Source organism: Acartia tonsa, chromosome 15 (genome assembly GCF_053477335.1).
Source record: "Acartia tonsa isolate MP-2025a chromosome 15, ASM5347733v1, whole genome shotgun sequence".
NCBI lineage: Eukaryota > Metazoa > Arthropoda > Copepoda > Calanoida > Acartiidae > Acartia > Acartia tonsa.
The window spans coordinates 5,629,573-5,645,593 of record NC_137274.1 but is presented as its reverse complement, the minus strand read 5'-3'; the positions used below and the strand labels follow the sequence as shown (position 1 = coordinate 5,645,593).

The 16,021-nt window shown below is 36.8% G+C and overlaps 1 protein-coding gene across 5 annotated transcripts in view; it reads right to left on the bottom strand.

The window, feature by feature from the left end:
• Syp (synaptotagmin binding cytoplasmic RNA interacting protein) overlaps positions 1–15,779 on the bottom strand; it is a 32,885-nt gene extending 17,106 nt beyond the window's left edge. For all 5 annotated transcript variants that reach the window (XR_013875532.1, XR_013875533.1, XR_013875530.1 and 2 more), the window contains exons 1-13: positions 15,636–15,779; positions 14,637–14,708; positions 13,707–13,779; positions 12,253–12,341; positions 11,370–11,440; positions 9,895–9,980; positions 9,130–9,239; positions 8,651–8,759; positions 7,621–7,659; positions 6,990–7,057; positions 5,270–5,394; positions 3,828–3,933; positions 1,532–1,573 (exon numbers count right to left, since the gene is read on the bottom strand). Coding sequence is in view for 1 of the 5 variants with exons in the window: in XM_080150098.1 (XP_080006224.1) it covers positions 1,532–1,573; positions 3,828–3,933; positions 5,270–5,394; positions 6,990–7,057; positions 7,621–7,659; positions 8,651–8,759; positions 9,130–9,239; positions 9,895–9,980; positions 11,370–11,440; positions 12,253–12,341; positions 13,707–13,779; positions 14,637–14,675 (957 nt within the window). In the remaining 4 variants the exon portion in view is untranslated. The remainder of the gene's footprint in view (positions 1–1,531; positions 1,574–3,827; positions 3,934–5,269; positions 5,395–6,989; positions 7,058–7,620; positions 7,660–8,650; positions 8,760–9,129; positions 9,240–9,894; positions 9,981–11,369; positions 11,441–12,252; positions 12,342–13,706; positions 13,780–14,636; positions 14,709–15,635) is intronic.
• Positions 15,780–16,021: the final 242 nt, after the last annotated feature.

Below are 16,021 nucleotides of genomic sequence, written 5' to 3'. Positions count from 1 at the left end.
GGTAGACAGACACACAGGTAGACAGACAACACCTTCACACGAGACATGATCTCTGTGTCTGGCTCCTCCTAGATAGTTAGATAATTAGACAGACAGACAGACACAGACAGGTAGACACAGACAGCTAGACAGACAGACAGGTAGACAGTACAAAACCTTCACACGTGACATGATCTCTGTGACCGGCTCCTCCTAAATAGTTAGTTAGTTAGACAGACAGACAGGTTGACAGAAAGACAGAGAAAGACAAGTAGACAGACAGACAGGTAGACAGACAACACCTTCAAACGTGAAATGATCTCTGTGTCCAGCTCCTCCTAGATAGTTAGATAGTTAGACAGACAGACAAATAGACAGTACAACACCTTCATACGAGACATGATCTGTGTCCGGCCCCATCTGAATAGTTAGTTAGACAGACAGTAAGGTAGACAGTTAGACAGAGAAAGACAGTTAGACAGACAGACAGACACATGATCTTTGTGTCTGGCTCCACCTAAACAACCAAAAGGGGGTCATTTTTTTCGCTGATATTTCAGTTGTTATGCTTTCTAAATAGTATAATGGGGTTGTAAATCAATTTATACTCTATTGTCTTATCCCTTTAGATCCCTGTTGGATTTTCTTTAAAGAGGAGTATGCACAAACGAGAGCAAGTGATTCAAAGCACCTTCCAGCAGTATCTCCAAAAGGAGGTCATGTTAGGCATTTTTTTACTATATATCAAATGTTTTGTTGAGTTCAAAGTGCTGTGACTATATTAAAAATAACCCTAGTATATTCATTAAGATATATAAGTTTGAAATAATTTTAATGTTAGAGGTAGATTTGAAATCTGCATCAAATTTTAAGGATTTTTTTTATAAAATTTGTTTATTGTATTATTCTTTATCTAATTGCGGAAATACAATTCAAGTTAATTAATTTTGATTGGTGGATTGAAACTATCTGCGCTCTGATTGGAGAAGCTTAAGTGTCGTACATCATTCAACCAATTAGAGCGCAGGTAGTTTTCTATCCACCTATCAAAGATATCAAAATGAATATACTAGGGTTATTTTTAATATCGTCACATCAGTTTGAACTCAACAAAACATTTGATATATAGTCAAAAAATGCCTAACATTTAAAAGTTTTTTCTTTTATATTAAACATAACCCTAGTATATTCACTAAAAAAACATTTATAATCACGGCTGGAAGGTGCCTAGAATCACTTGTATACCCACTTTATGTGTGACTTACGGATTCAAAGAAAAACTATCGACCTAGTTACAATTTTTTGATCAAAGCATCTCTACCTATAATAGTTTTACAATGTAGGTATGACCATTTTTTTTTTTTTTGGGGGGGGGTCATAACTTTTTTCTAGGAGTGGTGGCATCCTCCCCAATAATAATTTAACAAACTTTCTCAGGACCTTTGAGAAGCTACAATGGAATGGTGGACCATATAGGTTCAGCGGTTAGCAAGATCCAAAGACACACACACACACAGACAAACATCCTGTTACTTGTATACAAGAATAATACCTGGGGATCTGCCCAATCAACGATTATATCACAGTTCCAAACCTGAAAAGTAAAATCCTATTATATAAAGTAGTAAGCGTTTTTTGTCTGTCCCGAAGGATCTCGCTGACCGCTGAACGGATCGGGTTCTCCTTAACAGGGTAGATTCTCATAGGTCCTGGGAAGGTTTATAACTATTTTGGGGAAGGGTACAACCACCATCCCAAGAGAAATCACAATAAAATCGAAAAAATATGAAATATTCCCGCCGCATAGTGTCGCTAGCGTAGTGGCGCTGCGTAGAGACATGAATTTAACAGCTGATTGACCATAGACAAATTATTTCTCAAATTAGATATTTAGAATAAAATAAAAAATTTAAATGCCACTAGAGGCCTCTAGAGGTGTAACCGCTAGTAATTATCATGGCAGCTGTGTATATTTTCTAAAATCCCCCTTCCCCTTTCACAAAAAAAACCAGGATAGCTAGGCAACAAAATCATGAATATAATCGTGTTATAGAAGGTTCCAGGATAAACGCAGGAGCTACCAACGTCAGAGTAACTAAAATATTACGTTTATTAGATATTTATATACAGAGCTGGATCTTTAAATCATTTCAATGGTGCGCCAAATCGGGGTGCGCCGAATTTCAGCCAATCACAGCGCGGCATTTCGTAAAATGCTGTGCTCTCATTGGTGGAAAGTTGGCTCACCCCAATTTGGCGCACCATTGAAATGATTTTAAGATCCATGTCAGGTAAAGTTAATTTAAGATATGAATATACAAATAATAATATAAATATAATAATATAAAAATGGTAAGGTTATGTCCACTCCGACGTTTGTCACTTCTTCGTTCATCCTTAGACCCTATAGAACAGTTGTTCAGTAGTCATTAAAAAAGGGAGGGGGCAGGTTGTCTTTAAAAGCATGACCGACAGACAAACGGACCATACAAATTATGACTGGATGTTCATTGCTTTTTTGTCTAAATCTTTACATAACATTTCTCTGTTGTCTATCTTAAATAGGAGCTCATAAAATGAATGAGATCGGGGATCTAAAGGGATAAGACAATGGCTAATAAATTGATGTACATTTCCAATGATTGAACACAAAATTAACCCCTCTGTTGATTACGATTAAGCAACCTGTTAAAATCAAGTCCCCGAAGCTAACGAATAAGAAATTGTTGTTTAAAACTTGGAGGACTAGTGTGTAATAAACACCCACTGTCAACTCGCTCCCTGGTTTTATATGGACATTAGGATATTTAAGTTGGAAGGAATTTTAATGTTAGGGGGAGATTTGAAATCTGCATCAAAATTTAAGGATTTTTTATAAATTTGTTTTTGGTAAAATTCTTTATCTAAAAGCAGAAATACAATTGAAGTTAATTAATTTTGACATCTGTAATTGGTGGATTTAAAAAGTCTGCGCTCTGATTGGTGAAACTTAAGTGTCGTACATCATTCACCCAATTAGAGCGCAGGTAGTTTCCAATCCCCCTATCCTATTGGTCAAAATTAATGAACTTAATTTGTATTTACGCTTTTAGATAAAGAATTATACAAAAAAATCATATATAAAAGCGTTTGTGACATTTTTGGAGACCATAACTAAAAGTCAAATGAAACCAACTAAAAAAGAGTTACAGCACTTAAAATTGGTATGGCAGTTGCTTTTAAAAGGTACAATGTGAAACTGTGTAGAAACGGCGGCGGAACCGCCACTGTCACCGAATTTTTTTTCGGCGGAAAACGGCGGTTTCGCCAATTATTCTTCACAGTTCCCCATTGTACCTCTTTAAGGCGACTGTCATTCCAAATTTCATTGCTGTAACTCTTTTTTTAAGTTAAATTCCTGTACTTTAGGTTTCAAACAGTGTCACAACCGCCCCCTCCTTTTCTTGCTATTGCTCAGCATGTCCGTACATACCTAACCCGCGACCGTGGCTCAACACGTAGCGCATCCGCTCGTCGTCGGGAAGGTGATAGGTTCGAATCTCGGTCAGACACTGCGACATAACTAAAGACGTTAAAAATGGTTCCCACTGCTACTATGTCAGATGCGTGACGTAAATAGTTAAGAGTGGGGGGGAATGACTTGGCCCAAAACAGGCGCAACTCGCTACCATGCACAGTTGGGACTTCTCAGACAAAGGTCGTGCATCTCAGAGAGTTGGTTGTCTGATGGGTGATTGGACGCTTTACACCGCAATCATAAGTATTGTATGTATGTTCCAAGGTGCGTGGAGAGAGGTCTAGTACCCGAAGCGACACCTAGCTCCCTAGAGTCTTAACTCTTAACATACCTTAACTCTGCCAGTCTCGAGACGTCTCTTGGCGAGACTGGCCGCCTTGTGAGATTCATATTCCAGGAAACAAAATCCACGATTCTTCTTCTTGTCATTGGGAGAACTAAACAAATATCTTATCTATAATACAAAGTAGCTTGATGTCTGTCCGTCTGAAGCTTAAGAACACGGTAACCACTGAACCGATGGATTCTACTCTTCAGGGTATATACCTATCGGTCCTGTGGTGGTTTTAAGCTATTTCCTTGGGGCTGGGACACCCCAAACCCCCCCAAAAACAAACCTCCCCCCCATTTTTTTTTCTGCTGAATATTTCCTTGGTCCTTTATTTTTTTTGTAGAAAATTTCCTTGGTCGTTTTCTTTTGAAGGAGATTTCCTTGGTCCTTTACGATTTTCGCCTTAATTTTTTTATCACCTCTTGGGGCAAAGCCCCTAGAGGCTAGGGGCGAAGCCGCTAATTTAATACAAAGTAGCTTGATGTATGTCCGTCCGTCCGTCTGAAGCTTAAGATCACGGTAACCACTGAACCGATCGGATTCTACTCTTCAGGGAATTTATCTATTAGTCCTGTGGTGGTTTTAAGCTATTTTCTTGAATAATATAAAGTAGTAAAGTTTTTTTTTTGCTTGCAACGAAGGATTTCGCAAACCGTTGAACCGATATGATTCTCCTTTACATAACAGCTTCTTATAGCCCTGGAAAGGTTTATATCTATTTTTGGGAGGGTAACACCACACTCCCAAGAGAATTCGCCTCTAGAAAAAAATTACTTAAAAAAAAAAACTACAATTGAAAGTGAAGAGGGGTTTCTCCTTTACAAATGAAGCTTGTCATAGTTCCTGGGATGGCGTTATCCATAATTCATCCAAACGGACAAAGACAGTTACATTGTAAACATCCAAGCTAATACAGACAACCAACCCTTTGATTGCACAGCCTTTGGCTGGAAGTCCTAACTGTGCAGTGTGCATGGTAATGAGTTTCTCCCGTTTTGGACGATAGCATTCACCCCCTGCTATTACTTTTCATCTTAAACAACTTTATTAATCTTTAGTTTTGAAAAAATTGTTAAAATCTCATGTATGCGAATTTTGAGGAGTATTTTTTTAATTGGGTATTTCTCTTCAGGGTAAAAAAGGTAGTTGCCCCCAAATAATCCTTATAATAAAGTAACTGGATGTCTGTGTCTTTGTGTGTCTGTACCAATGGATCTTGCTAACTGCTGAATTGATATGTAGTTTCTCTTATGTCATTAAAAGGTTTTTAACTATTTTGGGGGAGGGTACCACCACCATTCCAAGAGAAATCGCCCCGAGAAAAAATTTATCCCCCAACTAAACTTTTATGTAATTTCTATTTTTAAATTGAAAACTAAAATGGACAGGGGGTAGTCGACCTCATCCCCCCCTCAAATGCCCCTAGAGGCGTAGCATAGTACCTGTAAATAATAACTTCAACAAGGCCAGCAGACAGAGAGTTGAATGCATCATAAATATCCTCTCTTGTCTTGCTCTTGGGAATATTACCAACAAAGATTCTGGTGTTAGGAATACTGATGTTCACCTAATAAATATATTAGGGTTGCCAATCCGTATCCAAATCCGGAATCCGCCCAATTATTGGTCAAATTTGGAATCCGAATCCGTTTTTTAATAGCGGATTCGGATTCTTAATTGGTAGGCTAAAATTAGCGTCTTGAGTTTTTTCTTTCAACTCCCCCTTTTTGAAGGCAAAGATTATCATCATTATATATAAAATCTTTTAAAATCTGGTTCGATTCTCGGAAGTGAATTATAGAGAACACCAAGAACATTAATTTTTAGGACATATGTAGCACTTAAATTTTTTAATTTAAAAAAAAGCCTTTTAAAATATTGCTAAAATCCGGAATCCACCAATGATAAGAATCTGGTCCAAAAATTTGACGGATTGCCATCCCTAAAATATACAAAGTCTAGATGACCTATTACTATATAGGACAGGGGTATATATTTTTTAATTGACCCTGCTGAGGGGGATGGGGGAATATAAAATATGTGGTTGGGGGAAAAATGTAAAAATTAAGAGAACTGGAAGCATTTTTTTTCTCACCCTTTTGGTGAAAAAAACTAAAAGAATATTTATAATACGAATAAAATAAAGAGTTTTGAAAATATTTTTCCATTTTATTTCCTTCCTTGATGGAAAAAACTGGGAGGGGAAAAAAAACAAAAAATTTTGCAGCCGGGGAAAAAAATAAATCTTTTGCAGAATATACACCCCTGATATAGGACCAATATAAAGTCTAGATGAAATATTACTAAATAGACCAATAGAAAGTCTAGATAAGAAAAGCATGATTTTCTCGGCTGCTAATCAACATAGACGGGTGAAATCTTTTATGAAGATTTCCTGCTTTGTTGAGATTCCAAATATATAAGGTTTTTTTTTTAATGCAACCATCTCGTAATCAATGAATAAATGGCACTTAGAATTCGAATTTCGATTTGAAATTTTGCATGAGTAATCCTTAGAAGGTCTTTTTTCCCTAAATCGAATAAAAAGTTGGAAAAAGTAACGGCTAGCGGCTCATCCTTTAAGCCGGTTTTTAGCTATTTTCAGGGCAAATCCATCATTAATTACGGAGGAATCAACTTTTTGAATGATAGTTTTACATTATTCGGTCTACAAATGATACTCTTGGCATTTTATAGCTTCTACCAGCCTTTTTTAAACGATTCTAGCTATAAAACAGCTGGTACTAGAAATTTTTAAAAAGTTTATTGGTGTTATTTTCGATAATTTTGCCCTAAAAAAAGCCCCAAAACGGCTAAACGGCTGAGCCGGCAGCCGTTACTTTACCAACTTTTTGTTCGATTTAGGGAAAATAGACTAACCAAGGATTACTCTACAAAATTTCAGATCGAAATTCTTATTCTAAGTGACATTTATACATTGATTACGATATGGTTGCATTAACCCCCCCCCCCCCCTTTACTTAGTCCGCCAGTATGTCGGTCACTTATTAACTAAACGGTTTCATAATGTATTTTTATTGTAGGTTTATGTACATTCATTTATTATGACACTGAACATCTGCATAAAATAACTCGCTTAAAACGTTTGTCCATCCACATTCGCTTCTTATAAATGTTGTCATCCTTGTTTATTATTCTTACCTTGATCCTTCTACGTTCTTGTATCTCGAATTTATCCAATTCCTCGACAGCTTTCCTGGCCTCGTCCTGGAGTTTCATCAACAATTTTTATTTAATGTCCAATTTTTTGCTTTTACACAGGGAGGGAGGGGACATTGGGCTGTTAATGCACTAGTCCCCAAAGTTTTAAAATAACGTTTTCTTATTTGTTGTTTAACTTTGTGGATTGGTTGTTTTTTCAATTTGAATGTCCAAACATTTCAACCACGGATTGTTATCTACGGAAGGGAAAATTTTGTACCATCATTCGTGATGTAAATCAATTTATCGACCATTGTTTTATACCTATAGATGCCTGCATTATTAAGCACTGGTTACCCCCTCCCCCTCCCTTAACTTGGTTGTTTAATTTTAATGTGTACAAAATTTTCAACCAATTACTAATTTTAATCAACAGAAAAAGTAATCTGTTTTTTACAATTTGCAATGTACAGTACATCAACTCATGGTGAATTGTCTTATCCCGTAAGATCCCACAATTTTGGACTGAAATAGTGACTCGGTTTGATATCCCTAGGGCTACTGACCCTGCGGGGAGAACCTAGTTACTCACTCGCCTCACAAGTAGCGGACACAAAAATAAAACTTTCCTTGGTAGTGTAGGTTATAAAAGCAAATCCACGGTTCAAACCTAAACAAATTTACATGTATGGCTTCGAAACCGATTAATGTCCGCTGGATTAAAGCTGGTTCTCATCCATGCTAAAAAATCGTGTATAGCATACATAAGAAGCAAAGCACAAAAGGAAAAAATGAAGCAGATGTTCAATGGCCTTTTAAAGAAAAGAAAGAAGGATATAAAATCGGGGGGGGGGGGGGGTTAATGCAACCATCTCGTAATCAATAAGTATATGACATTTAGAATTCGAATTTACATCTGAAAGGGGTAGTTGCAAGAAATGCATTTGAACTTAATTTAGTGAACCGCATATAATTGGTTAATATCTGAAAGTATTTCAATTTTCTACCACGTAGTTTTTTTTGTTGCTGGAAAAATTAGAAGGGGAAATTTTTTTTAAAAATTTCAGCAGGGGATAAAAAATGGGAAAATAAATTGAAGCATGAGAAAATAAGATGACAGTAGTTCGAAATCTCGGATTTTTTAAAACTTGTTTTGTTCCCCCCCCCCTTATTTTTGTGCATTAACTGGTGTATATACAAATGCGCCAATTTCAAATCCCCTACCTAAAATTTTTTTATAATATTTTTATTAAAACTCAAATTAAAAAGTAGAAAGGCGGTTGACTTATCCCCCTCCCACTTTAATAATACCTGAAGGCTTCTAGGGGGCGTTGCCCCTAGTCTATCTTAAAATAAAAGCTATATCTTGCATTATTTTTTTCAATTAGGTGTTTGAACACGAATTGCATATAGTAAAAATATTTTTCTTTTTTAATTGTTATCCTAATAAGATAAAAGTTATACTTAAAAATTGTTTTAATAGTTATCATTATATTTAGCATTTTTAAAAAAACACCAAAATTGACCAAAATATGCGTATATATTTTGTACTCACTTGCGTCATTTATATTTCAGATTTTATTTACCCGTCATCGAAAATAAATTGATACACGGAAAAATAAATTGAAGCATGGGAAAATAAAATGAAGCGTGGGAAATACCTGACATAGGATCCATCATTAGCCTGAGGTCCCAAATAGTTCCACACTTTTCAAACACTGGAATCAAATCATCCTCAAACAGCTGCTTAGGAATCTTTCCACAAAATACCTGGCAAAAAAAAGTATACAATGTATAACCAGACAACTAGCTGGATTCCCCTGTTGGGGACCTTTTTCGTCTTCTAATAAATTGCTTTCTTCTCTTTTTAGCAACATGGCTGTGTTGATTTTCAAAGGCACAATTGAAAGTCGGCACGGGATCTTCGTGAAGGGTGACATACAGTTATTTAATCCCCTCCCCCTTTAGATCAAAGGAGGCCAATAAATAAAAAAGGAAGAAAAAAAGATTACGTCTTTTTCGCGCATTTATGTGTATTTTTGAGTATTGGTAATGACTATTACAGATTATTTGTAGGCCTTCTTTTATGGGTTAAAATTTTGTGCGAGCATGATCTATACGTAACATCCAAAGACCTTACCTCACATCCAGGGCCAGGGGGAGGAGCTGACCAGTCTGGTGGGGGACCTCCATACTTTCTCTGTCCAGTTGTCACGTCTAGACTGTACCCAGTGCGGTCAAGGATGTCCTGTTCGTTTGGCGGCCAATTCAAGTGTTTTTATTGCGCTCTCAAAATAAATTACCCAAAATAATCTTATGAGCAAGGAATTAATAACCCCCCCCCCCCTCCCCACACACACACACACCATTATTTTCAAATTAATTCAAAATGGGCTAGTTTATCGTTTGTTTATTACTTTAGGTCAGATTATCCTCGCAGGGTTAGATTACTGCAAATAGACCCCACAGGGGTCTCAAAATTCTTGTAAAAAAATTTGAGGGGTATCAGAGTATTTACTCTTACTCTATAAAATTTTTGAGGGGTGCCTAGGGCAAACCCAAATACGTTTAGGGGGGTTAGGGGTAAACCCCGTTTTAAAGTTTTATTTGTAACATTAGAGTAAAACACTATAAGGAGAAAGGGTTAAATAACTGTTTCTCCACATCACAATGTCCTTGTGCCGACTTTCAATTGGGTCATTGAAAATCAACCAATGGTGTCGGGGATATTAACACAGCATAGTCGCAGAAAACAATTTGGTAGCAGACAAAAAAGGTCATTTAAAAAGAGAGGGAGGGAGTTATCAATCTGTATATTCATCTATACTGCAGATCTGTTTTTAAAACAAATAGGAATAGGTACTTTATTCAATTTTCGATAAAGTTCTGGAATTGACTTGTTCCTTGATTTTTTGTTCATCTGGTCCTCTGGGCTGAGGGGGAGACATAGCGCCATTGTTAGCGTGCAGCACTCCTGCTCGAGACTTTTGCCTATACATCATAATTGGGGGTGTCTCATAGTGTAGTGGTTAGCGCACTACGCTGTGGTTGGGAGAAACCGAGTTCAAGTCCCCACATAGACTTTAAACTTAATTGACAAATGCTGTCGCAATTTGTCAGATTATGATCACGCAACCTTCCCTAAGATGCCCTAGGGTTGTAAGGGGGGAGATTAGTAGGAAGATAGGATTCTACAAATCAAGCAGCTCTAACCATGCTTTCCCTCATCCATGCTCCTCGTATGAGAGTGCCATTAATTAGGGTGGCTTAATATGGAACACCTGCAAAAACTCTAGGCCAGGGTGATGTAATGATTGAGTAGCTTCAACGAGAATTGCGGGTCAGCTTGTAATGTAACATAGAATACAATCAGCTGTGCGCGAAGCTTACCAATCTAAGATTGGCCAAAGGATTCTCACTTCCAGTCTCCTTGTGCATTTGAGTCCTAACTTGAGAGAATCATGGCTACAACAACAACATACATCATAATTAGGAAACAGGGATGTACATTGTACAATAGGGCGGGCTCATCGGAATTAGACAAAGAGGGGATATGCAACAGATAAAGTGTACTTTAAAACAATTTCTGACGGAAAAAAATTGAGTTTAAGAATGCGACCACTTTAAAATGTATTTCATTACTTAAAATATCAATTCCTCTTCCCTTATTAGGAATAAATAATTGTATCTCCCCCATCTCATCAACCTTGTGCAACCTTTCTAATGGGTCATTGAAAATCAACCAATGGTGTCGCTTATATTAACATCACCAAGTAGCAGAAAATAATTTAGAAGCAGACTAAAAGGGTCAACGAAATAGGAAGGGAGGTAGTTGTCTGTCTGTATATACATCTATACTATAGATCTGTTGCCTCCACAATGACATCATAATTAGGAAATAGGGATGTATATTCTGCATAAGATTAATTTTTTTAATTTCGCTCTCCTCCCACATATTTGTTATTCCTTCCTCCCCCCCCCCCTTTAGCCTAGGATCCCCATGCAGAATATACCCCCCCCCCCCCCTCTTAAGAAATTTCACTAAAAGTACCTGTTGAGCAGTTATACCCCCATACACGGATAAGTACCCAAAGTTTTTAAGCCACAAAAAACCGTGTTAATAAAACTTTGGGTGTCAGGGAGGAAGGAGACAATGGACTGTAAATTACACGGGTACCCAATGTTAGATAAAAGCCTTATCTCATTTGCTGAATGAAAAACTTTGAGGACTTTTAAAAAATGTTATTGATTCAAGCTAACTGTGCAGTGTCCAAAATCTTCCACCAATAATTTTTAAGGTTACAATAGGAATTGGGGACGTAAATCAACTCATCACAAGTTCTGTACTCCCTGCCTGATGTAAATATAAAACTATTGAACCTGTATGTCTTCATGACTCCGCAAAGGAAAGCAGATTTATTGGCCACGTGCTCCAGGTTCGAGTCAACAAACTGGATAAATAATAATAATATTACAGATTTAGCTTTAGTGTTCTCATATATATGGATACAACCATAGTATCTGCGTTAACAGCCGTTACCAAGAGGGGGGGAAGTTTTGACACATTTGCGTAAACAGTGAGTATAGGCTTTATCTTTGGACTGAGAGGATAGGTTATTAAAGAAAAAATCATTGTAATATGATGAATTTTCTCAAGTTTAAAGATTTTTTTGGAAAGGCCTACAGGTTCAGGAGCCTTTAGGCATCCAGGTGGTCTCTGGACCGGTAAAAATAAAAATTATTTTTTTTTTGAGAGGTAAACTTACTATACAATGTATGCATCTTTTTTCTTCAAATATGTAAATAACATTTTAAAATATGCATATTTTGTCATATCAAATGTCTTTTAACTCTACAATTTTTTTTTTAAATTTTGGTTTTGATTTTTACCGGTCTAGGGCAACTGGATGCCTGCAGCTCCTAAACCTGGAGGCCTATCCAAAAAATCTTAAAATTTGGGAAAATTTATTATATAAGAATGATTTTATCCCTAATAATCTATCCTCTCAGTCCAAAGATAGCCTATACTCCCTGTTTACGTAAAAACTTACCCCCCTCTTAATAAAAATCTCTTTTTTTAGCTAACCCGGAGCCGTTTTTTAACGAAAATAACGTCTCCAGCTCCGGCAAAATATGGCGACTCAGCAGCTCCGGCTCCACAACGCTGCATAGTATAGCATTGTTGTATTTACATTTGTGTTCTCATGTATAGGGCTGAAACATGCGATAGAAATATATCATTTTATTATCGTGTAAAAAATACCTGGTTCAGAACAGTCAGGGCCCCTTCAACAGGAAATTCTTTCAGCGCATCCAGAGCTCTTTGATCAAGATCAGCGTGGCTTAGCTTTCCTAATCATAACAAAAATGTTCAAGAAAAAGAGGGGGAGTGGGTAGATCTATTTCGAGTTCCAAGGGATCTATAGGGATAAGACAATGGCCAATAAATTCCCAATGATGATACACAAAATTAACCCTTATTACCAGTTAAAAATAGTGGTCGTACACCAAATTAAATGAACCAAACAACCAAAATTCAATAAAAGTCCCAAAGGTGTTTAGCCAACAAATAAGAAAACGCAATTAGATTGGGAATAAAGAGCCCAATGTTGCCTTACTCCCTGTAGACTAGAGTTCCTCATTAAACTTAGTATTATAATTTTTCGTATTTATTCGAATCCGGTCCATACGAAAAAACTATGTCTAGCATCGTATTATATCCAGCTTTCTACGAATATAAAAATGTACATTCTTATAATTGTACATTCTATATCCACGGAAAGCTGTTTATAATAGAATGCGAGAAATAACTATTATGACATTCTTAAACCCCCTAGAAAGCTCAAATTCGTAGAAAAATATAGCTTCCCATAAAACATGCATTAATATTGACAATTAGAATTATTGCTCTAGGTTTCAATTTTTGGATCTACTGCAGTTCACGGTAAAATATTGCTGGTAAGCAATATTTCCAAAATTCTATGAATTTTAAAGGCTGCTAGCTGCCAAACTGCTGAACGTACAGATCATGCCCGCACACTGTTTTAAGCGGCATAAGAAGGCCTACAAATAATCTGGAATAGCCATAAATCAATAATTCATAATTATCTCGCAGTGCAGAGAAATGCGCGAAAAAGACCTATTTTACGCGTTTTTTCTTCAGTGAAGCATTCCCTATGCATAATTGGATCTTGGCTATTCCAAATTATTTGTAGCCCTTCTTATGCCGCTTAAAATGGTGTGCTGGTATGATCTGTACGTTCAGCCGTTGGGCAGCTAGCAGCCTTTAAAATTCATAGATTTTTGGAAATATTGCTTACCAGCAATATTTTACCGTGAACTGCAGTAGATCCCAATTTTTATATAGATACTTTTAGAAAAAAATCTTTTGAAGGAAGGGGAGGGTCGACTCCAACCCTCCCGTTAGAGGCCTCAAGGGGGCGTAGCCGCTGGTAGAGAATTATAGAGATGGTTCCAGGGAGAGAGGGGAAATTGGGCTTACTTATTCGTTGCCTTACGAACTTTGAGGACTTTTACTTAATTTTGATTGTTTGTTACATTAAATTCAGCGTCTTAACGTTTCAACCACTAATTGTAATCTACAGAAGGGATATTTTTGTTCATCATCCTTGGGGATGTACATCATTCATGAATTTATCGGCCATTGTCTTATCACTTCAGATCCCTGGAAGGATCGCTGCTAAAAAAGTGACCAACCTGTCTCGAAGATGGAATCCAGTCTGTCTGCCACCTTGGCATCCAATCCGTAGTCCAATAGTTTGGCATGGTCCTGTAATATAGTACAGGGGTGTATATTCTGCACATTTATTTTTTCCCTCTAAGAAGGGGGGAAAATGGGGAAATGTTTTCAGTCCCTAGACTTTATTTTGTCAATTTTTTTCCTGCTCTCACAGTTTTTCCTACTTTTTTTTCCATGGCGGGGAAAATATGTTTTCATTACTAATCTTTTCTCCTTCCCACATATCTATATTCCCCTCCGCCCCCCTTAAACAGGGTATCCAATGCAAAACAAATACACCCTTTAGATCAACTATTGCAGACAGCCAACACTTTGTTTGCACAACCTTTGGTGTGAGAAACTTATCTGTGCATAGATATGAGTTGCGGCTGTTTTAGGCCAAGACAATCCCCTCCCACTTACATGATGTTGCTCATATATTAGAGTAAAACACTAGAGGGGAAAGAGGTTAAATATCAGTACCTCCTCCTTATCACAATGACCTTGTGCCAACTCTTAATTGGGTCTTTGAAAATCACCCAATAGAAAACTATCTGCGCTCTGGTTGGAGAAGTGTCGTACATCAATCAACCAATTAGAGCGCAGGTAGTTTTCAATCCACCAATCACAGATGTCAAAATTAACTAACTTAAATTGTATTTCCGCTTTTAAATAAAGAAATATACAAAAAAAAACGAATTTTATAAAAAAAAAATCCTTAAAATTTGATGCAGATTTTAAATCTCCCTTTAACATTAAAATTCTTTCTAACTTATAGATCTTAATACATATATACATCTATTTAAAGATCATATAACATAATCTGTTAACGTCTTAGATTAGTTTGATTAGACCGGAATTCTAACAGTCGCGTGAACCCGTCCATGAAAAGGTAATGGTAAGCTTACCTCACTACGTGGCTGTGGTGCAGGGCTTGAGTCTCCCATTTTCTTTACAGTTCTATTTTATTTTAGCCCCTGTGAGTAATAAATCATTATTACAAGTATTAATCCTTATATTAAAGTAACAGGATATCTATCTGTTTGTCTGTGTGTTTGTACCGAAGGATGTCCCTAACCGCTGAACCGATCGGGTTCTCCTTAACAGGGTACCTTCTCATAGTTCCCGGGAAGGTTTATAACTATTTTGGGGGAGGGTACCACCACCCTCCCAAGAAAATCACAATAAATCGAATAGACTCCTTCGAAAAATTGCAAGGTATCATATTATTTTTTTTTTAAACCAAACATTTAAAATGCCATTAGAGGCCTCTAGGGGTGTAGCCGCTAGTACATCAATAAGTAGCGAAGCACAAAAACTCCTGGATGGGAATACGGAGACAATTTGTTAAAAAAAATAATACTTAAAAATCATGAAACTTTTCTCACATATATTTTATAAAATTGAAATATTTATATTTTGAAGCATGACTGACGGACCGACGGTTTACGTAAATAAAATACTGGATCTTTAAAAGCGTAGCCGTTGCCGTAGTTGTGGTCAGAGTTACAGCCACCAACCTAATAGCGATCTTTAAATCATATTAACCACGCGTTGCCGTGGCCACAAAAAAAAATGCGATCTTTAAATCATATTGGCAACGCGTGGTCGTAGTCGTAGCGTGGTTAACCACGCTAAAAGTGACCACAGTCCGTTAGTGTGGCTAAAGCGTTGCTAAACTACAGCCATGACTACGGCCACGGCTACAGCCACGCCAACGGCTACACATTTAAAGATCCAGCTCTGGATGCCATTGGTATAATATTCAGAAAAAAATCATCCGTCTATTAACAGAATATCAGCTGAGGATATCACATTATCCTCATAACATTTTAGACTGACTGACGGACAGACAAAGTAAATTATAAAGTAGCTTCGCTGCTAACTTTTTTAATAATGATTTCCTGAATTTATGTTGTGTTGAATTAAAATTAAAAAAATTAATTTGTCACTTCTCTCTCCCTCCAAAAATTGTCAAGTTTTTTTTTTTGAAAAAAGGGGTCTAATACATCTGAAACAGAATATTAGTTATTTCTCGCATCGTATTATAAACAGCTTTCCGCGGATATAGAATGTAAAATTGTAAGATTAAAACCAGTTTTTTTTAAGCTCCGAGGTGCCGAAGGCACGGGCTAAAAAACTGGTTTTAATCTTATGATTGTACATTTTTATATTCCGCGTAGAAAGCAGGATATAATACGCTGCGAGACATAGTTTTTTTCGTATGGATGAGAACCAGTTCCTATCCACCGGATACGAATGAATACGAGAATAGTTAATTATAGTATTTAGC